The sequence below is a fragment of the Anguilla anguilla genome, chromosome 8 (genome assembly GCF_013347855.1).
Source record: "Anguilla anguilla isolate fAngAng1 chromosome 8, fAngAng1.pri, whole genome shotgun sequence".
NCBI lineage: Eukaryota > Metazoa > Chordata > Actinopteri > Anguilliformes > Anguillidae > Anguilla > Anguilla anguilla.
In genome coordinates, this window is record NC_049208.1 from 5544502 (window position 1) to 5566327 (window position 21826).

Genomic DNA, 21826 nt, shown 5'->3' on the forward strand with positions numbered 1-21826 from the left:
GTGTATGTGTATGTGTGCGTGTGTGTGTGCATGTGTGTGTGTGTGCGTGCATGTGTGCGTGCGTGCGCGTGTGTGTGTTTGTATCAAAAAAAGATGAACTAATTTGTCCAAGCTTTGCTGTGATTAATTGCAATAACTTTTAGCTGCCATGTGAACTGTATTTTTTATGTTTTTTGTTTCAAGCTTTTATGTTTTTTATAGCTGTGAGCATAATTTCTGTTTTTGGATTTTAATGTGTTTTTGGAATATTAACTTTTCATCCACTTGAGCCAAAGATGATTTTCCATCATCTGATGAATAATAAAGTTTTCTTAATTGGAAGTCGTCATACTGTTGCTCTCATGAATCTTTAATGGGCATTCAATTAAAGGAAAACATGAGATAGTATGGTAATGGTAAATAAACACAAAGAAAATATAATTCAAATGAAATTGCGAAATTTTAGGTTCAATATCATGCAATAAATATGGAATAAATACTGAACAAGTTTTAGGGCACATGCACTTCCACTAAACCTTAGTTTTTGTGATTAACCCCTATATTCAATTAAACACAGGTACCCATTTTAAGGGCATATTTTGTATTCACTCAATGAAGCCTTTCAAAATACATGAAACAGGAAGAGGTGTGTCCTGAATGTTATCGGAAGACCCATGCTAGAAGAGGAAGCTTTTTTTTAAATTATCAAGTGATTATGTAGTCTGAAAAATAACCTTTTTGCCGCTCTCCAACCATAAAATCTTCACCGTTTTAATATAGTTAATAAAATATATTAAAAAAGAATCAACGTTTGAGGATGAAAAAAAAATTAACGCAATAATTACAAACCTTTGCCATTCACATTTGGGGCAAATGGCATGTTGTAAATAATGTTCATAATGAAGATGTCATGGTTTCAGGGTGCAGTGGCTGGGTGTGGCCACCAGGGGAGCACCCTGAGTCCTGATTGGGCTCACCGGTTCGCCGCCTATTCAACGTGACAGGGTTCGTCGCATCTGTGTCGCTATCACTAAGACCAGAGCCAGGTAATAGGACGGTGGGACAGGTGCTCTGTGTGAGCTTTATGTGTTAGGTTGCTTGTCCGGTAAATTCAGCGTAGGTGTGAAGCGCAGTTCAGCGCTCTAGAAAAAAGAAAAGGTTCTTTATTATTTTGCAGCTCTGCGAGCTGGGGTATTTGGGACGTTGTCCTGGTGTTGTATTTCTTTTGGGTTTTTCTGAGTTGCACTCAGATTATTTATTTTAGCTGAGTGTTTGTCACTCAGCTGTATTCTCTGTTAAACCCAAAGTCTAAGGGTTTCCCGTTGGGACTTCCGGGACCTTTATTATTTAAGTACCAGTGTTTGGGTTCTCGGTTTAGCGTTTGTCGGAGATCGGCTTCGCTACTATTATTTCTTTGTCTTTTTTTTTCCTTCCCTCTGTTTAGTCCTTTGAGATTTAGGGGCTACTTGTAGTAGCTTGGTGGTACCCTTGTCAGTGCGCTTTTGAACCTCCAAACACTACCCATTCCCCATTATAGAAGATTAATAAATAAATAAAACTTTGGTGAGTCACATAAATTGTACATTTTGTGTGTATTCCACACACTACATTAGTAATTCAGGTACCTGGTTGTAATCTGTAATTTGGTTTGTTTTGTTTTGATTTTTAAGAAGTTTTAGCCAATGTTATGCAGGCAGGCTTCTAGAGCTTGTACCTGATTTAAGAGGTCAGAATTTAACAAACTGCTTCCTGAAGATCACACAGGTTGTTGCTATATGGCAAAAACTATTTTTCACCAAATACAAGGTGCTCAACTCATTTTTAAATAACATTAATACTATTAATTTCATTAACAATGGTTAATTCTATTACTACTCCTACTACTACAGCTAATAATAATAATAATTATTATTATTATTATTATTATTATTATTATCATTACTGTGGATAAGTGGGTATAGTTAAGGAATGGATGGATAATAATAACCATAATGATAAAAAAATAACTTTTATTTGCATGGCACTTTTCAAGCATACAGTGCAAGCAGATTTACAACAGTAAAAAGACAGACAGACAACAATGTAAGAAGATAAAAATGGATGAAACAGAAGTAAAAATACAGATCATTCGTTGTAAAAGGCAGGTCAGTAAAACTGGATCTTGAGAAGGGATTGGAAAGAGGCCGCTGACTCAGCATGAATCGGAGGAGTCACATGACTTGCATCATGACTTGCATCTCCTCCTGACATCAGCATGAGAAGTTGCGGCGGGAGATCGAGAAGTTTGGTTGCGTTCGAATTGGGAAAATCAGGGCTAAAAAAAAATATGTTGACCCCACACTCTTTTCAAGGAAGGCAGGGCCAAATGCGCAGTTCGTATCTCACCTACAGGATGGGGCGACCCTGATTTTGGTGCCCCTCACCAAGACCCGTCTGGATCTGGCAGGTCACTCAAAACCGAGCTGGCGGTGCAGAATACACACGCTAAAAAAAGCACTGTGAGGACAGCTGTCACTCTGAAACGGCTCAAGAGTTCCACAGCCGAAATGTTCCACAGTCAAAACGTTCCACAGCTGAAATGTTCCACAGCTTAAATGTTCCACAGTCAAAACGTTCCACAGCCGAAATGTTCCACAGTCAAAACGTTCCACAGTCAAAACGTTCCACAGCTGAAATGTTCCACAGTCAAAACGTTCCACAGCTGAAATGTTCCACAGTCGAAACGTTCCACAGCTTAAATGTTCCACAATAAAATGCAAAAAAATAAAAAATAAATAAATACTCAGTCAACAATATCCCTCCATAGAAGGGGGCTGTGTGGCAGGTGCATGAAGGAAAGCATTGCTGAGAGACTCCATGGTGAACAGTTTGCAACAGAACAATTATGTGAGACATTTGGGTCATTGGATTCTTTGTGCTAAATGTTTTGGACCAATCACAGCACTGGAAGATCAGCAGCATGAATGAATAGAATCTTATTAACCCATTAAGGTGCAAGATCACAAATATGTTATTGGAATGCTTGTGACTGAACATTGGGATGCTGGTGTAAGAATAGCTGCCTTTAATTGAAAGCAATGAAGTTCTAGAACTCCAATTTTGAAAACATTCCAGAAAGTCTACTCTTCTTTTTTTTGACATTTTCTCCCCAATTTAGTCGTTATACCAATTCCCCATGTGTATCACAGTCCTGGTCGATGCGCTATCCTCTGTTGGTCTGGGCAGGGTGTCGACTACCACATGCCAGCCTCTGATACAGATGTGGAGTCACCAGACGCTTCTTTTCACCTGACAGCAAGGAGTTTCACTGGGAGAGCGTAACGCATGCGGAGGCTCACGCTATCTCTCCCAGATCCCCTCCCTGCTGAACAGGCGTCCCGACTAACCAGTAGGAGTAGCTAATGCAACGATCAGGACTCATGCCCTCACCGGCTTCCCACCCGCGAACACTGCCAATTGTGTTCGTAGGAACGTCTGACCAAGCCGGAAGTACCGCTGCCAGGGAATGAACCGGGGTCTCTGCGGCGGTAGTCAGAGGTAGAGTGCTTATACCTCTACACTACCCAGACGGCCCAGATAGTCTACTCTTCTAAGGGTTAAGATGCAACCTTATTCACGGCAGCATATATGGACTCAGGTTGTGTTGGAGGGTCTCCTGCTGGTCCCAACACATCATAGACTGTGCTCACCTCCAGGTGGCACTCTGGGTTTGCAGTGGTGACTGCATCATGCATGGTTTCTACTGTGCTTGGATTTCTGAGCACCACAGCCGGGCCCTACGGACGAACAGAGACAGGGACAGAACAGTTATCATTATCATCATTTAGGGCTTGGTGTGTGTATATATGTATGTGTAAAAAACTGTAACAGATTTATAAGATTGATAGGAATAATTGTACCTCAACAGAAGCATATTCAGTATTGCACCTTTCCTGTATCTGGGACCCTGTGAAATTCAAATCTAGTTAATACTTCACTGGGTTCAACAGCAGAATTTATCAGGGTTCAATGAAAGAAATGTTCTCAGTAAGGGGCAGCCATTTTTAGAATTAACAACTTCATGTGTGTATTAAAATATGTATTTTAAAATACTTCAAATATGTATTTACATACAAATACAAATACAAATACGTGTTTGTATTTGACCCAGCTCTGGTACAGACTGCTCAGGCTTAAGAGTTTAGGAGCAGAGAGCATTTTTATCCCACAAGCTACAGCAGCAGTGAACACCAGTGTACACTGATGTGCCATTTTACAACAAATTACACTCTGTATAGCGGTTTACTTTATTAATTCATTCATTCATTTAATTTAATTTACATTTACACAACACCATCATTTCATATTTAAATTGCTGTAACTGTACGGCATGTTATGGCAGACTAGCAGTTAGCCATGAGAAGGGTACAGGGTGGTATGGCTGCATAGCTTCAGCAGTTAGCCATGGGAGGGGTACAGGGTGGTATGGCTGCATAGCTTCAGCAGTTAGCCATGGGAGGGGTACAGGGTGGTATGGCTGCATAGCTTCAGTAGTTAGCCATGAGAAGGGTACAAGGTGGCGTGGCCACCGGAATAGCAAATGTAATCTGGAAATACTCACTGAATCATTAATCACTCAGTGAATGACAATGACTCATAACTCACTTTTATTTGTGAAATATTAAAACCTGATGCGCCTTACCTCCAGATTTCCTCCTCTTTTTATAAATGACAAAGACAGTAATGCTGATGACGGCGGCAACAATGACTCCCACAATGACTCCCACAGTGACTCCCCATGACTCCCCTTGATTGTTCTCATTGATCGGTGTACCTGTAGTGAGAGACAGACTGTCATTTTGGATTTCTCTGATCAGGACATGGATGCTTTCCTACCCCCCTCATCCTCCCCTACTCCATCAGGGGTTCCCAAACTGCGGGGTCGGGTAGCCAGATGGATTAGAAATGTCCAGTTTTCAAATTGTTTGAACAAGTCTGGTTTGTGGTACCAAGCAAACAGTCTGAGTAGTTTATTGAAATTTAACCGCTAGTTTGTAATGAATTCCATCTTCCCTCTGCACTGTTACATTCACCCCACCCTCCACCCCCCACCCCCCCAGTTTGTGATCAGACCCCACAGCACTCCCTCATAATTCCCAGCCCCACTATGTGTGCGCGACATGCAGTTTTGACAAATTCTGAAAGTGGCAACCGCAAGCCTACTATGAAGCAGTCGAAGGGGCTGGGAGGGGGTGTCACTAAAGACACTCAGAAAAAAACAACCTTTCTGTGCAAAATTCCTTTTGACATTCACACCTGTGAAGTGGAACACATTAGTTTAACATGTCAGGCTACATTTTACAGTTTCTCAATTTTACATGTGTTTCCTGAATATATGACTATTTTTCACAAAAGCTCTAATCAACTCAATTCAACTTTTTTGGCATAATATCTCTAGCAAATTGAAAATCTAGAGATAGATTGACTAAATGGCACTCTCATGCCATGAAATGAATAGACCCTACTGAGGACCAATTACATTCTGGTATGATACCTGAAAATACACTTAAACTTCTGGACCAAATCAACATGGTTCTGGACCAAAGCAACATGCTTTCTGCACGAAAGCAACAAGGTTCTGCACCAAAGCAACAAGGTTCTGCACCAAAGCAACACAGTCCTGGACCAAAGCAACATGCTTTCTGCACGAAAGCAACACGGTTCTGCACCAAAGCAACATGCTTTCTGCACCAAAGCAACACGGTTCTGCACCAAAGCAACATGCTTTCTGCACCAAAGCAACAAGGTTCTGGACCAAAGCAAAGCGGTGGAAGCTTCCATGGACCCAGACTATCTTAGTTGGGCTGCTCCAAGCCACCTGGATCTTTCTGTTTTTGTGGGATGAGGGTGTGATGGAGTGTGCCAAAGAAAAGTAGGATGAAGAACTGTTTTATGGTCTGGTTCTGGCATGACAAGATAGGACCCCATGGTGATGAGGTGAAATTTACCCCACCTGGGGCAAATGGCCAAGACTGTGCTTTGTTTCTTAAGAACACTTCCTGGTTTTGTTGAGAGACGTTGCTCACTAGTGCCAGTGCATCTGGCTCCAGTGTAGGACTTTCAGCCCCCCGTTTCAATGTAAGTCAATAGTAGCATTACGGTCAAACTACAGTCAATCATTTTTTCTACAAGAACATGTAGTCACAATAGGTGTGATTTATTTTTTGGTCTAATGTCTCCCCGTGTGTCAATTTCTTAAGCTGTGTCATTTGGACAATATTTCAATATTTTGTTGACCAATCGGGGACAGTTTGTGTCACTGCCTAGTCACTGGGTGTTACTTTGTGTGGGGGGGGGGGGGGGGTGGAGTTGTCTCATGTGCTCAGTGGATGACTACAACCAGGCCAGGCCTTCATGACCATATAAGGGTCCCACCTTTCCCCTACTATGCAGTCTCTGGCTCCATTTATACAACATGGCGGCTCAAAATGCTTTTCGTAAGCCACAGTCACATTGTCCATATTTTTTCTACAGTCTGTGGTTTGAACCTGTGAAGATGGCGTGTGTTAGTTTAATATTTTTAATGTTTTCCATGTGAACACATGGAAAGAGAGGAGCACAGACAGACTTGCAGGTTTTATCTACAGACAGACAGACTTACAGACGTGCTTTGTGGATTTTGATTGCATCTTTGTGCCGACCCGGTTACTGCTGCTGCAGCTGATAGCCTCCTTGGTTGCCGTGACAGTGATCTTGACTTCTGTTGACAAGGTTGTATTTGCTACCTTTGTGCAGTGGGCGTGGTTACAGGTGTAGCTGGCCCAGGTGTCGTTAGCAGAGCAGTTCACCGACACCTTACAGAACCCTCCAGCAGAGGAGAGTAACGCCACTCCCACCTCGGGTGTGGGCGGGGCCTCTGCAAAAACAACAACCAATCCAATGGGCCAAAATGTGACACATTACACCATATAGTCCCATAATAATCTCATACATTAAATTGGCAATAATAATCCCATATATTCAAATTTAACCATATAATCTTATAATAATCTGAGAAATATCATCAAATGACATAATCTCATGATAATGTCAGAAATCACATTTATCTACAGAATTACAGCATTATTTAAATGCATTAGTATCGATGTATTCTCCTCCCATATCTTTTTAGCACCCTCATGATTGTATTTTACACAGAGACTGTAAAACAGTGTGTTATTTCTACCTTGAACTGTGAGCCTGTAGGAAGCAACATCTCTGTCCTTTCCTTTAGCATCAGTTATCTCTGCTGTGTAGATCCCACTGTCTCTCTCCTGCACGTTCTTCAGCAGCAGAGTGAAGTTCTTTTGATCAAATTCAGTCCTGTTTTCATAATCTTCAAATGATGTCAGACCTTTATACTTATTACTGTATTCTAGTATAGTTTCTTTGCTATTGAACTTCCAGTAAAGGGTGTGAAACCGGAGTCCTTCATATCCCTGCACATCCAGACGAACAGACCTTCCCTTCCGCACAAACAAAAACTCCTCTGCTCTGAAAACTGGAAAAAACAGAGAAATGTTTTAAAACTTCAAAATGAATTCTGTTCAGCATCAGATTGTTACGCCTTGGCGGGGGCATGCCCCATACCTATACAGCACCAAGAGTTTGGCACTTTTCAGTGCCTATCCCACTAATAACATTCCCCATTGGACATTTTACCGACACCAGCCAAATCTTCACCTACACGACCCAATCAAAAACTCGCATATACACGCAAAATACCCATACCTTTTACTCTGAAACATTTCCAGTTTAAACAGCTAGTCTGCCTGTGGCCTAGTGGGCAAGGTTACAGTCTTGGGAACATGGGATCCTAGGTTCAAGCCCAGCTAGGGACACATTTCTTTAACCTGCTTTCACCCTCACTAACAATTGTCTACAACTTCTCAATTATTGCTTTTGCACCATATCTACCCGCTGTTCACCGAACGTATACACTGCATTATGACGTACCGTCTGCACGTTCAGTTATTAATTGGCTGCAATATTGCAAAGCCATATGGATTCAACGGGGGCTCTTCTGTGCTTACTTGCCTGTGTTCTTCTTTAAAACCGAGGACAGGTTTGTAACGATATTTCACACGTTGCATAGCTATGTCATGGTGCTGCACTAACAAAGTCACAGACTGTTAAACCTCCGGTTGACGGATTGAATCCCGCCTCGCCCTCAGGCAGATAATTTCCTTTTTTACACTAATGTTTTCTTACGCTTATATTTCCTTTACCAAAACTCACTCACGGCCACCCATATGCATTTCATGACAGCAAATGTATTCCTTTTATTAATAAGTTACGGTTAGGGTTCGGGTACTCTGAAACATTTCCAGTTTAAACAGCTAGTCTGCCTGTGGCCTAGTGGGCAAGGTTACAGTCTTGGCAACATGGGAGCCTAGGTTCAAGCCCAGCTAGGGACACATTTCTTTAACCTCCTTTTACCCTCACTAATAATTGTCTACTACTTCTCAATTATTGCTTTTGCACCATATCTACCAGCCGTTCCCCGAACTGTATTATGACGTACCGTCTGCACGTTCAATTGTTAACCGGCTACAATATTGCAAAGTCATATGGATTCAACGGGAGCTCTTCTGTGCTAACTCGCCTGTGTTCTTCTTTAAAACCACGGACAGGTTTGCTAATGTATTCCTTTTATTAAAAAGTTACACCAGTTCACAGCTGTGCCATTTCTACTAACTACATTTCTTCACTTGGCTACTGTACAAAACCTTCTTTTCAGCAAACGCCACGTTTCTACATTCATGTTACCTCGCCCTGTTCTCTATCTAGCCACATACAAACAAATACAATGCTTTTACAAGGTATTATCATACAGCTATGAATGTTTGCATAGTAACACATTTTACAGCATCCAAACTAAAACAGTAACAAATAACTACTGTACATCCGAACCACATTTAATGGCAGAATGTGTAATACAGTATGAAACTGGTATTTACAATGTACTTCACAGTAGAAAAAATAACCATCAGCCTAATGTATAATTTATGATTTCTGTCTTTGTGTGCTGACAAATGTGACATTTAAACCTGTTCTACAAACTTTCAGGTTGTCAGAAGTTTGTCAGTAGAGCAGTGGGGCATCGGTTGAAATTAGCAAGAGACAAATCTTGTAATTATCAGGAAATATCAGGGGGTTCGTTACAACACTGGGGCTTTGTGACTACTGTACAGAAAAAGAGTTCAGTGTGTCTAATGGTGAGCTGGCAGGTGTAAAATGCCACAATGAATTACCCGCACGCACACACGTACACACACTCATACCCACATGCACACACGTACACACACTCATACCCACATACACACACGTACACACACTCTTACCAACACACACATTCTCACGCACACACACATACACACACTCATACTCACGTGCGCGCACACACACTTGTACAAACACATACACACACACACACAAAATGGCAGTTTCTTCTTTCCTTTTAGAGTTGTTTTCCGAGCACTGAACTGCCACAGGATGCATGACTCACAAGACCCCACCACAACAGGAAGCACACGTCTCTGAAACACGCCTGAGCTGCTCAACCCTGCACACTACCCTTTCCAGCTGAAAGTTTTTTCTATACCTCAGATAAATTAATCTTTTGGTACACATGCTTGAAATGCTAGGGGCGACATAGCTCAGGAGGTACGACCGATTGTCTGGCGGTTGGAGGGTTGCCGGTTCAAACCCCGCCCAGGGCATGTCGAAGTGTCCTTGAACAAGACACCTAATCCCTAACCCCTAACCCCTAACTGCTCTGGCGAATGAGAGGCATCAATTGTAAAGCGCTTTGAATAAAAGCGCTATATAAATGCAGTCCATTTACCATTTACCAAATGGATTAAAAACACAAATTTAAAAAAAAACTTATTTTTTGAAGAAAAACAAATTATGCGGTATGGCACAGGTGTCTGACTCCAGACCTGGAGGGCCGCAGTGTCTGTTGGTTTTTGGGGTGTTCTCAGCACCAGTGGTTCATTTAAGTCATTGATAGGCTAAGGAATCCACACACTATGTTCTTAGGGCTTTAACTAGCAGCTGATTGAAAGGAAACTACAAAAACCAGAATTCAGTTCAACACTCTCTGTTGTATGGCATCATTGGGCCTCAAAGTTCAATTTTCTTTTATTTTTTCCCCGGAACAGTGAATGTCTGCATTCAGACCCATGAAGTCATTGCAATAATCATTTTAACATTTCAAGAAGAAATGATGCGCTTAAACTATTTTGTACCCTCAGTCTGCTTGTGTAGTTCAAGTGAGCAATTTTTAGTACTTTTTGTGCATAACTTACCTTCTACTGAGTGCGGAACTCCATAAAGTGATTACTGTCATAGGTTATGCCCCTAATAACCAACCTTGTTCCTGGAGATCGTCCATTATGTCAGTTTCCACCCCAATCCTAACAAAGCACACCTCATTCAATAGCTAGAGATCTCCTTGAGCTGCTAATTAGTAGAATCATGTGTGCAAAATTATGGTTGAAATGAAAGCCTACGAGATGGTAGATCTCCAGGAACAGGGTTGGTTACCACGGGCATAACCTATGACAGTAATCACTATATGAAGTTCCGCACTCAATAGAAAGAAGGATATGCACAAAAAATACTAAAAACTGCATACTCAAACTACACTTGAAAGCAGACTGAGCGTACAAACAGGGCCACTGGGTTATGCAAAGGGTCAGATTGCATTTCTTGCATCTGATCCACAAGTAGTTCCTAATGCACAGCTTGCCCCATTATATTACATTACATTTTACATATTATATTATATTAATAATGGCTTCCTTGGCATTGTCATAACTCTGGTCCTTATGCTGACAAATTCCAACAACAAACTCCAAAGACAATCGAAAGGTTAGATTCAAAATTAGATACTGAAAGCTCACTTATATCTGCACTAGGGAAGCAACTGAATTCACCGGACTAATCAGGAACACCTATCACACCATTTCTCCCAAATGTTATGATGCCCTGAAATGAGGGGTCTATCACAAAAAAGCTGTGATTTCTACATATTGGAACCAAAATGTATAAGAAATACCTGTCAGTAAAAGTTAAGAATGTGCGCTTTACCCACACGTGAATTGTTTGGTTAGAAATAAATTGTGGAGTGAAAAGTCAAGTCAAGAAAAAAAAATGTCATTGTTCCAAACGCAGGGAGTTCACAGAAAATTCATGAAATTGTGGTCCCCAAGTCAAGTATTTAAAACCAATAATACATTTTATCAAAGAAATTACTGTAGTAAAGCATCACCCCTAAAACAGTGCGGTTTGTACTGCCAGTCTCACCGCTAAAAAGTCTCATCAATAAAGGCCACCTCACCCAAAACATGGCCTTCCGGTTAATTTCGGTACGACGCGTCACGCGCCCGTCATGAATGTATTTATTTGAATACAATATCCCTGATGGACCAGTAAATACATTTATACAAACATACAGAAGCATGAAGAAGCGGAGTACTCTCAAAGTGTGTAAAGGTGCCGTACCTGAGATCGCAGAGAAAGCCAGAACGATGATGATCAGAGGTTCCATTCTGCAGTGTGGAACTGTAATGGGCTTCTGAACGAGGAACTAAAGCTGCTGCTTCCGCTTATTAATGTTACTTCCGTACGTACCCTGTACCCTGTAAAGCGTTAGCAATGTCTGTCTAAATGCCTATAGCTGCCGCTACGGGCTGGCTAATCTGAACAGCACCTTCTGCACCAGCAGATGAAGCTCTAACCCCACTACCCAGGGGGCTTGGGGGGTCTTTCGTCGTTACGAAAAAATCATGTGGCAGCAGAGGTATGTGGTGTTAAGAGATAAGACATGTAAGAGATGTATCTGAGGAGAGAAGACCTACAAGTGCACTCATTAATGCAGATCTCTCTCCATAGTACACCAATCAACAAGCGCCCAACCCCCCCCCCAGGTTCACAAGCAAATCATCATTAACTGGAAACATTTCGTCACACTGACACACTTCCTGTGTGGAAGCTGTGGGCAGTGCGACTGTGCATATTCCATCTGCAAAAAAACTTTGTTTTTTAAAGTTTAACAAACAAACCGAATACTAACAAATGAAAACACGGTATGGGGTATGTTAGGCTGTGTGTCACAGCAGGTGTATATGCATGGGTGTGATCTGAGTGTGGTGCGTGTGCGTGCATGAGCAAAAGGACGGCGTGTAGCACAGTGGGTAAGGAGCTAGACTTGTAACCAAAAGGTCGGAGGTTCGATTCCCCAGTAGGACACTGCCGTTGTACCCTTGAGCAAGGTACTTAACCGAAATTGCTTCAGTATATATCCAGCTGTATAAATGGATACAATGTAAAATGCTATGTAAAAAAGTTGTGTAAGTCGCTCTGGATAAGAGCGTCTGCTAAATGCCTGTAATGTAATGTAAAAGTAAAATTCAGAATCAAACAAACCGCCCATTCAGGAGGGAAAGAGATGGGAAACAAAGGAGTACAGGCTCTTCTTAAATAGACCTCCAGCAGAGCCTCCAGGTGTGTTCAATCAGGGAATTGGTGCCAGCTCTCCATGGCTGTCATGTCTATGGCTCCGCCCACCTACCCACTCCTGGGAATGAGATGAAAAGAAAACCAGGAGCGGAATCCGACAGACGGCAACATCACAGGGAGCTGCGGTTTTTCTGGATAAAAAGCACTATAACGTTTACATTTCTCAACCGATTTCAATGAGTCGTTTTTATATTCAAGGGTTTGGGATCTATGTGGAGTAGAGAGAAAAAAAAAAAAAAAAAACTTTTCCTACTCCACATAGATAGACCGTTTACATGCGACTAAATTAGATTCAACTTTGTCATTGCACAGAGCACATATGTATAATATAAATATAGAATATGGAATATGAAAAGCTAAGGTATATACAGTATGAAAGTGAATAAATATGAATACAATATGATAAATATGAAAGCGCTCGCAGCCTCACTTGTAAACGAGCAGGGGCCCAGAGATAACAATCTTCTTCCCGGTGCCCTGAAGCACAGTGAGGAGAGACTGGTAGTGCTCTACTAACAGCACTGACTGCCTTAGCCTGGTGTCACTGGAGCCAATATGGGTAATGATTGTACTCACGTTACCGTAGTCTGACAAGATGGAGTGTAGACGAGACTCAACGTCCCGGGCACCAGGAAAACAGTGAACTTTTGATGGCCCAGCAGCATCCGATAGTTTAAGATCTCTCCCCATACTGCTCCCAATGATGAGAGTGGACATTGTGGTATCCGTTGGTGAGGACTGAGAAGCAGAAGGAGAGTGTGGCTCATCCGAGTCTGACTCTGAGACGATGCCCACCTGCGGCTGGAACTGGTTAGACAGCCTTAAATCAGGTCGGGAGAGTAGAGGCTGTGGTAAGAGGGAATGGGATTTTCTCTTGCTGCCTGCCTTTATTCGTTCCCATTCTGACGGGAAGAGGCGGGGAGTGGAGCAGGACGCCCCCAAAGGACGCGTCTCGGCAGGGGCTGTAGGCTGGAGGGGGGGGGGATGGGTCCTCCACGCCTTCAGTAGAAGCTCCTGATGCCTTGCGCAGGCCGACGCCGTGTTTCTGGCAGAATCCACTGCGGTCATCGCGGCAGAGGTGCCCAGTCCGCAGTGGTGGACAAAGTATACAACTGCATTACTTGAGTCAAAGTATAGTATAGTAGCACCAATCCTAGCATAATAACTGCAACCACTAAAAGCTCAGACAACTTCATAATTAGCAAACGGGCTATCGTTAGCTAATGTTTACATACCTCGACATGCTTTTTCAGGTTGGACGGCGAGTTTTTGAATGCAGCGATGTAGTTTGTGCGCGGTAAGCAGAGCAATAATTTAAAACAATATGAATCTTTTTGAATTTCACAAATCTCAAACATGGAATTGAGATATGGCCATGGGTGCTCTGGTGGCGAAGAATCATCCTTATCTTCTGCCGTCGCCATAATTACCACCGCCAAGTTCAAATTCAGCTGTTCGACCACTGGTGCAACAAGCAAACACTTGACCCACAGCGTGTTAGGAGCAGAGACTGTAAAAAATATGGACACAGCTACTGTGACGTCACCCATTGACTCTCCGTGGGTCTCTAAAACACGTTTTGAAGCTCAATGGCGGGCGCGGCCATGTTCTCGATTTGGAGCCAAAACCATAGAGTTAAGCGGTCTTGTGATTTTTACAATGTGATTGACAGTCCGGTGCGGAAAAGCCCCTCAACCTGAACGAGGCTAGCTGACTGTCTGCCGTTATGTTTTAAAATATATTATCAGATGTTTACGGAGTTTAATTTCCATCCGTGACTGTACTGTGTCATGTAATCACGTTATGTATGACATTAAAAATACAATTAGGCTATGTTCAGTTATCTTCAATTTATGTTTCTCAGCAAAACGAATATGCTTAGCTAGCATATCAGCTTGCCAGTGAGCTAGGTAGGCTGTCCGTGGTTAGCTCACGCGTTAGCAATATGAACCACAGGGGAAGAACATTGACTACACTGATGGTCAATCAATCGGAGATGTGTAGGCTACTGGTGATTTGACTAGGCAAATTTTCGTATAACTGTCTGGTAGATCTGCTGTTAACCGAGCAAGTTATCGTCGTAGGTTTTCGCCAGTCAGATAATGAGCCTGCTACTACTAGCTACTCCATCGCCGTTTGTGGTGTTCACTTGCTGGGTGACGCTAGCTGACCGTTCGTTCGCAAATCACTTTCTACCGAACAAAAATTAACACTCAGCGGTGATTAACAAATCTACCAAGTATTTTAATAACTGATCTGCAGGCGTGTAAATATGACAACGCACTTTGTACGGCAAGTTTTCCACCTGGTGCATGAAGACAAAAATAATGTAGCCTACGTTGAATTTCTAATTATTATTAGGCTATTATTTTTTTCTTGTAAATCATCAAAACCAATGGAGAAAAGCCAATATACGCAAGGAGCCCCCAGAACCGATTCTGAGAACCACTGTCTTAAATGCTTAGCTTGTCGGTCTCTTAAATGCTAAAAACATGTTCCTTTCTAAATGCCAAGATGGTTAATTTCGTTAAATTCTGTGTGTGTGATTTCATCGTGTGTTGTATATTCAGCAAATGAACCTTGAAACTCTTAATTCGCTTCGTGAAACTGAAAAAGTGTTTATCCCAAAATCGGGATTATAGTAGCTTTGTCACATGCGTGAAGCATAGCCCAGGTAGACATTTACGGAATGTACACGACTGACAAGCCGCCAAACACGTTTGACAGATTGAATGTTTGCCGGTTAAGGTTAGCTAGCTAGTCAAATGGCTTGGTAGCCGAAGTTGCGAACTGTTTTAGCACAGGCTACTACTGGACTACCAAATATAGCAAGCTGATTACGCTTTCTGCCAAGTAATTATTTGGTTAAGTAGGCTAAAGGAAATAGTAAAAATGACTCGGATACCGAAAAACTTAAGAGGAGGATTATTTTATGGTCGTCTAGAGCAGCTGTAAATAGCACACGCCATAATGAAATCACCACGAAATGGGATGCCTGCATTTTCAGACTTAGCACAGGCGGACCGTAGCCGGAGCCGCAATGGCAAGGCCAAGAAGCGCCACCGCCCACCCCAGTGACCATAGACTGTAGACCCTACTGTAGCTGAGTCCTCCGCAGTAATCCGGAAGTGACGCAAGCTGTACCTCATTGGTCCAGAACAAATATTGGCACTGTGCCCAAATGACGCAATAAATCATGAAATCGACCCATGGACAGTCATAAGACCAATAAAATATACCTATTATGACTATTTGTTCTTTTGAGAAAAAATTATTGACTTTGTATTTTGATCGCATTTGTACCGTAGACTTACATGGAAACCGGATATGAAAACACCTATACTGGAGCCATCCGTAGTGGCGCTAGTGAGCAACCAAAAACTACAACACCAGGAAATGAGCTTCAAAAACGAAGTCGGGTTTTGGCCGCTTGGTTAGGAGTAGGCTACTGTGATTGTTCCTCACAGGAGAAAAACCAGCGTGTGGCCAATCGCATTTTAGAAAACAAAAATATTCAAAGCTATGTTTCAAAGTAACGAGTAACGACAACCTTCATAGAAATGTAGGAGTCAAAAGTACAATATTTATCTTTCAAATGTAGTGGAGTAAAAGCCATAAGTTTCCAAAAATATAAATACTCAAGTACAGACACTCGAAAAATGTATCTAAGTACAGTACTCAAGTAAATGTACTTTTACTTTTACTGTCCACCCCTGCCAGTCCGTGACCAGTTAAAATCGTAGTTTCAAAAGCTTCTTGTATTCTCGAAGTCTCCTTCAATACGACTATGCACTCTTTCAAGCTCTTCATCTCATTGTGGAGGTTGATGAGCTGCTCCTTGTACTCGTGATTCTGTCCATTTTCCACGCATCCTCCGGGCTCACCACAATTAGCATGTTGCAGGACACGCATCTCATAGCTCTGCTTCCGCTCTCAGGGCTTAGCTTGCTGGGCGACCCCATGCGGAGAAGGTAACCAGGACACCGGGCTCTCCGTGGATCGTTGTCGGTTCCGGCAGGCGTCGGAAGCGCGGGAGACAGAAGAAGCAACAGAGTGGATGCCAGTCCGGCCTACTTGCTAGGCAATCCGGCAATCCGTGAATCATCAATAAATAAAATTCTTCTACCCGTTTCATTTCTGCCCAAATCAGGCAGGGCACCAGGAGGAGATTACAGCACAAACTGAAAACATGGACTGTTGCCCTCGCAGCCGAGCCCAGGAGTGACTGGTGGAGCCACTGGGGAGGACAGGGAAATGAGCAAACCGGTGCCCCCGCCTCGGCCAGAGGGCCTGGGTGTGTGCGAGAAAGAGTATCCCGCAGACAGTGCAGCTGGGGTGGCGGTGTTATCGGGAGTGATCCAGGTTTCTGTGAGAGCCAGGAAGTCAAGAGACTTTGTCTTGGCAAAGGCAGCAATGAAGTCAGCTTTCTGGACAGCTGCCTGACTGATGCAATTACGTAATTGCATTGAGCTTGTCAGGGCAGAGTAGCACCAGGTGAAACTACTCAAAATTATCAAGACAATACAGGGCTATTTAACAGTACCACGTGATTACATACACTGTTTAAATAATGCATAATTGTGTTCTCTTACTAGCAACAGCTGAGACAAATTAAAGAGAGATTCTAAACTAACGCACAACTATGTCCTCTAACTAACAGCAGGAACAAATTAAGCAAAGATACGCTATCTGAAACGCGGAGTAGTAGCCGATGGCACAATCAGATGCACACAAGTTTCACAAGCCCTTGCTGGTATCTGCCCCCACAGACCACTCCACCCTCAGATGTAGGCACACACAGGTTTTTATTTTAATTCTAGTGAAACACAGCAGGCAGAACAGATAAAGTGTTAGCAATGTCTGTCTAAATGCCTATAGCTGCAGCTATGGGCTGGCTAAACTGAACGGCTCCCTCTGCACCAGCAGATGAAACTCTAACCCCACCACCCTTCCACAGGGGGGTTGGGAGGCCTTTTACCATTATGAAAAAATAATGTGGCAGCAGAGGTATGTATTAAGAGATAAGACATGTAAGAGATGTAGATGTTCTCTCCTCAGGTAGAAGTGCACTTATTGGCATACACCTTTCTCCTCAGATACAAGTGCACTCATTAATGAAGATCTCTCTCCATAGTACACCAATCACCAAGCCTGCCTCCCCCCCCCCTCCCCCCCCCCCAGGTTCATGAGTAAATCGTCATTAACAGGAAACTATTTTTCACACTGTCACACTTCCTGTGTGAAGGCTGTGAATATTCCATTTTACAGCACCGCCTCATATAAATAAAAAAAAAACCCCACACAGGCACACAAAAGTGTATCCACACATATACAAATATGTACACACAGCACACAAACAAAAAACACACACATACATATTTGTATACACAGTAAACACACACACACACACACATACACCGACAAAAGAGTGACAACCATGACCACACTGACTTGAAACAATGTTTATTGATCACAGGCACTTAAAAATATCTGATTAAATGTTAAAAATTCTAGTTTTGAACAGGACTACCACATACAGCACAGAAAAACATTCCCCCCACAAAACTCATAGCCCTACATCGTACCAAAAAAAAAGCAATTTAACAACTAAACACCGGTCCCTATATAATAATGAATCTTACATTAAAAAAACAACATGTAGCTGCCCCCTTCCTCCATACTCCACATAAATATAATATAGCAGAAGTGAAACAAAAAAAAAAGTTCTCCAAAGCCAGAAAATATGTGACTCATTGCAAAGTTCCTGTTCAGTATCTAAGCTTATAACAGGAAATTCCCCTAGCACGTGGGTACAGACAAAACCACAGGCCTTCCACTGCATTTGACACACAGCCCTTTCTGATGCAGGGTAGCAGTGGTTAGCAGTGACTTCCTGTTAAAGACTTGAAGTGCCATCTTGTAGCCAGGTTCGAATCACACTCAGGCTTTCGGCTGGGGGCGAAAGCCTGAGTGTGTCTGTGACACCTTGGACCTGAGGGGGCGGGGGGGGGGGGTGTCTGTGACATCATGGACCCAAGAGGGCGGGGGGGGGGGGGGGGGGGGGGGGGTTGGGGGGGGGGTGGCGTTGCAGACTTAATAAGGCTGCTTCATACTTTCCGCGTCCGTGAGGGTCCGCTTTGGTCCTCGTGATGTAAATGTCATCATCCGCCCATGCCCAAAATTTGTGACCGCGCCGACTGCGCATGCTCCAGATGACAAAATTTAATGGATGCTTGTTTTGAAGAGAGGTTGTGCAAGGAGATCCGCCATTACCCGCATTTATATTGTCTATCTGGGCATTCATAAAAATATTCTTTCACCACTCAAAAATTGTATTCCGTCACAGGCAACAAGATAAACCCGACAATAGCCCTAAGATATGCCAGTACAGCAGTGAAAACGCTGCTGACTGAATAACAGAATAAAAGTTTTAAAAAATGATACCATGTCATTCTACAGTCAATATCTGGGACTAAATATTGAATAAATATACAACCTTCCCATTGGTTTTACGCATAGAGATGTCCCTTTTGAGACTGAGTGGTCATATAGTGTCTTGGACAGTCTGTGAAATACACGCGCATTTATGATGCCTGGGTACCTTCAAAAATAGCTGTGCGTAATACCACACCTGTTGTTTACGGCGTTGTCGCCCTTTTTACTACATTCTGGCTTGATTGACAATTAATTTACTCAGTAGATGAGAGTATAAGCTTTCTAACGATGTATAACATGTCTAATTTTGCTTTTGGAATAGCGTTTTATAGGTGAGCGTAACGGAAAATTTTCTTACCATCGCATTCACTTATGCATTCACTCTGTGGTAATGGAACTGGAATGGAGTGTAGACCGGGAAATGCGCATGCGTGGAACACCAGACCGACGCGGACCCTCAAGAAAGTGTGAAGCAGCCTTTAGGGGGGTTTAGGTACTTTTTGGAGGAGCTCAGTTCACTTTCGGAGGGGGGTCAGAGCTCCCCCTTGATCCCCCCTAAATTTTAACTCAGTGGTGCATTCTTTATTACTAATAGTGGGTTGAGTGGGTTAAGCTCGCTCAGCCAATCAGAGCTGCTCATTAGCACATGAAGCCAAAAAAAAAAATCCCAGTTCTTCTTCGATGAGATTGGTGAGTAATTATTTCAGTGTGAAGAAATCTTATGGGAAATGGGGAAATTTCCATGAAGTTTCATTGGGGACTTCAAATGGGAAATTCAAGGGGGAAACTTGCTTTTCTGTCACCAGAGGCTTACGAAACAACAATACCTCCGGTAACGACTGGAGTCCGCAAACTTCAGGGGAAATGTCAATTCCCCTGGTGCCCCGGGCACAACCATCACAATGGCTAAGAATTGGTATGACCCACCGTAGGGGTGTTGGGAATTTGTAGTACAATTTTACTTCATACAGAATGGGGAGACCCATTTGAATATTTACTATTAGACTTACCCAGTTTATGTAAACATTTTAGACTTTAAAAACTTTGTTTTTACTTCCGGCAGGGTGGTTCAAGTCTCATTTAGGGGGGTCAAACCCCCCCCCCCCCCCAAATGCCCTAGTTATTAACACCCTGCAGAGTCACTGCACAGCTCAGCTGGGGGACTGCAGAGTGACTGCGCAGCTCAGTTGGGGGACTGCAGAGTGACTGCGCAGCTCAGCTGGGGGTCTGCAGAGTGACTGCGCAGCTCAGCTGGGGGACTGCAGAGTGACTGCGCAGCTCAGCTGGGGGACTGCAGAGTGACTGCGCAGCTCAGCTGGGGGACTGCAGAGTGAATGCGCAGCTCAGCTGGGGGTCTGCAGAGTGACTGTGCAGCTCAGCTGGGGGAATGCAGAGTGACTGCGCAGCTCGGCTGGGGACCTGCAGATTAACTACGCAGCTCAGCTGGGGGGCTGCAGAGCGACTGTGCAGCTCAGCTGGGGGAATGCAGAGCGACTGCGCAGCTCTCCCCACAGATGGCGGCCTCTTCCGGTATCAGAGTGGAGGGGAGACGATGAGTACTTGAGTACTTCACACCTGAGAACTTGTGTACATGTGAATGTGCAAGTAGGGCGAATACATGCATGTATAAACAGTCGGTTAAATCTTGAACATGGACTGGCAGCAGGTAACAGACACCTGAAGACACGGGGGGGGGCAGCTACATCAACGCTAACAGTTAAGACCTTTTGCTGGGTATTAAAGTGCTTTTAGTTTTATTTAGAATTTTTTTTTTTTTTTTTTTTTTACCCGGAAATTTCACACAGGACTATTTCAGTGCTAAACATACACCACCAGAGACGTACAGTAAGTGCTGCCAAGGTTAGACGTATACACGTTTTTTTATTTTTTATTTTTATTTTTTTTTAAAAGCACTCTCACAAGCACCTCCAAAAAATATATAAATTTCACTTCAAAATCTTCCAGTCATTGTAAAAGCAGTTTGTCTAGGGCGCTGCCTAATGATTAATTCTGTGAAGATGTCCGTGTGCGTTCGTTTCCTGGACCACATCCAACGGCACTATGGGGAACCATTATCGGGCACGTGTTGCGCACTGGAGCTCGGTTGTCGTGGTAACCGGTTTCGCCGAAAGTTCCGGGCAGTTTCACCAAATTCCCCCGCAGGGGACACGGTATTTCTGCAGTAAACCCCCCCCCCCCCCCCACCTTCGCTGTATTCATTCTGGGAGTAACGCTAGTGGTAAACTGCTTGAGACGTGAGTGTGTGTTTCTGTGTGAGAGTGAATGTATGTTTGTGTGTGTGTGTGTGTGCCTGAGAGTGAATGTTTGTTTGTGTGTGTGTGTGTGTCTGAGAGTGAATGTATGTTTGTGTGTGTGTGTGTCTGAGAGTGAATGTTTGTTTGTGTATGTGAGTGTGTATGTCTGTGAGAGAGAATGTATGTGAGTGTGTGTTTCTGTGTGAGAGTGAATGTATGTTTGTGTGTGTGTGTGTGTCTGAGAGTGAATGTATGTTTGTGTGTGTGTGTGTGTGTGTGTGTGTGTCTGAGAGTGAATGTTTGTTTGTGTGTGTGTGTCTGAGAGTGAATGTTTGTTTGTGTATGTGAGTGTGTATGTCTGTGAGAGAGAATGTATGTGAGTGTGTGTTTCTGTGTGAGAGTGAATGTATGTTTGTGTGTGTGTGTGTCTGAGAGTGAATGTATGTTTGTGTGTGTGTGTGAGTGTGTATGTCTGTGTGAGATTGAGTGCATATGTGTGCGTGTGAGAGAGGGAGAGCGAGACAGTGTGTGTGTGTGTGTGTGCGTGCGTGTGAGAGAGGGAGAGCGAGACAGTGTGAGTGTGTGTGTGTGTGTGTGTGTGTGCGTGTGAG

At 43.2% G+C, this 21826-nt stretch overlaps 1 protein-coding gene across 3 annotated transcripts in view; it reads right to left on the bottom strand.

Moving 5' to 3' along the window:
* The window catches only part of LOC118232801 (natural killer cell receptor 2B4-like), a 112529-nt gene extending 100616 nt beyond the window's left edge, over nt 1-11913 (bottom strand). The window contains exons 1-6 of one of the 3 annotated variants that reach the window (XM_035427927.1): nt 11509-11912; nt 7184-7498; nt 6620-6874; nt 4661-4792; nt 3879-3925; nt 1967-3755 (exon numbers count right to left, since the gene is read on the bottom strand). In XM_035427927.1, coding sequence (XP_035283818.1) covers nt 3576-3755; nt 3879-3925; nt 4661-4792; nt 6620-6874; nt 7184-7498; nt 11509-11554 — 975 coding nt within the window. In that variant the 5' untranslated portion in view covers nt 11555-11912 and the 3' untranslated portion in view covers nt 1967-3575. Of the gene's footprint in view, nt 1-1966; nt 3756-3878; nt 3926-4660; nt 4793-6619; nt 6875-7183; nt 7499-11508 lie in introns of those variants that run through there. The other 2 variants (XM_035427924.1, XM_035427928.1) reach the window with 2 other exon arrangements.
* Nucleotides 11914-21826: the final 9913 nt, after the last annotated feature.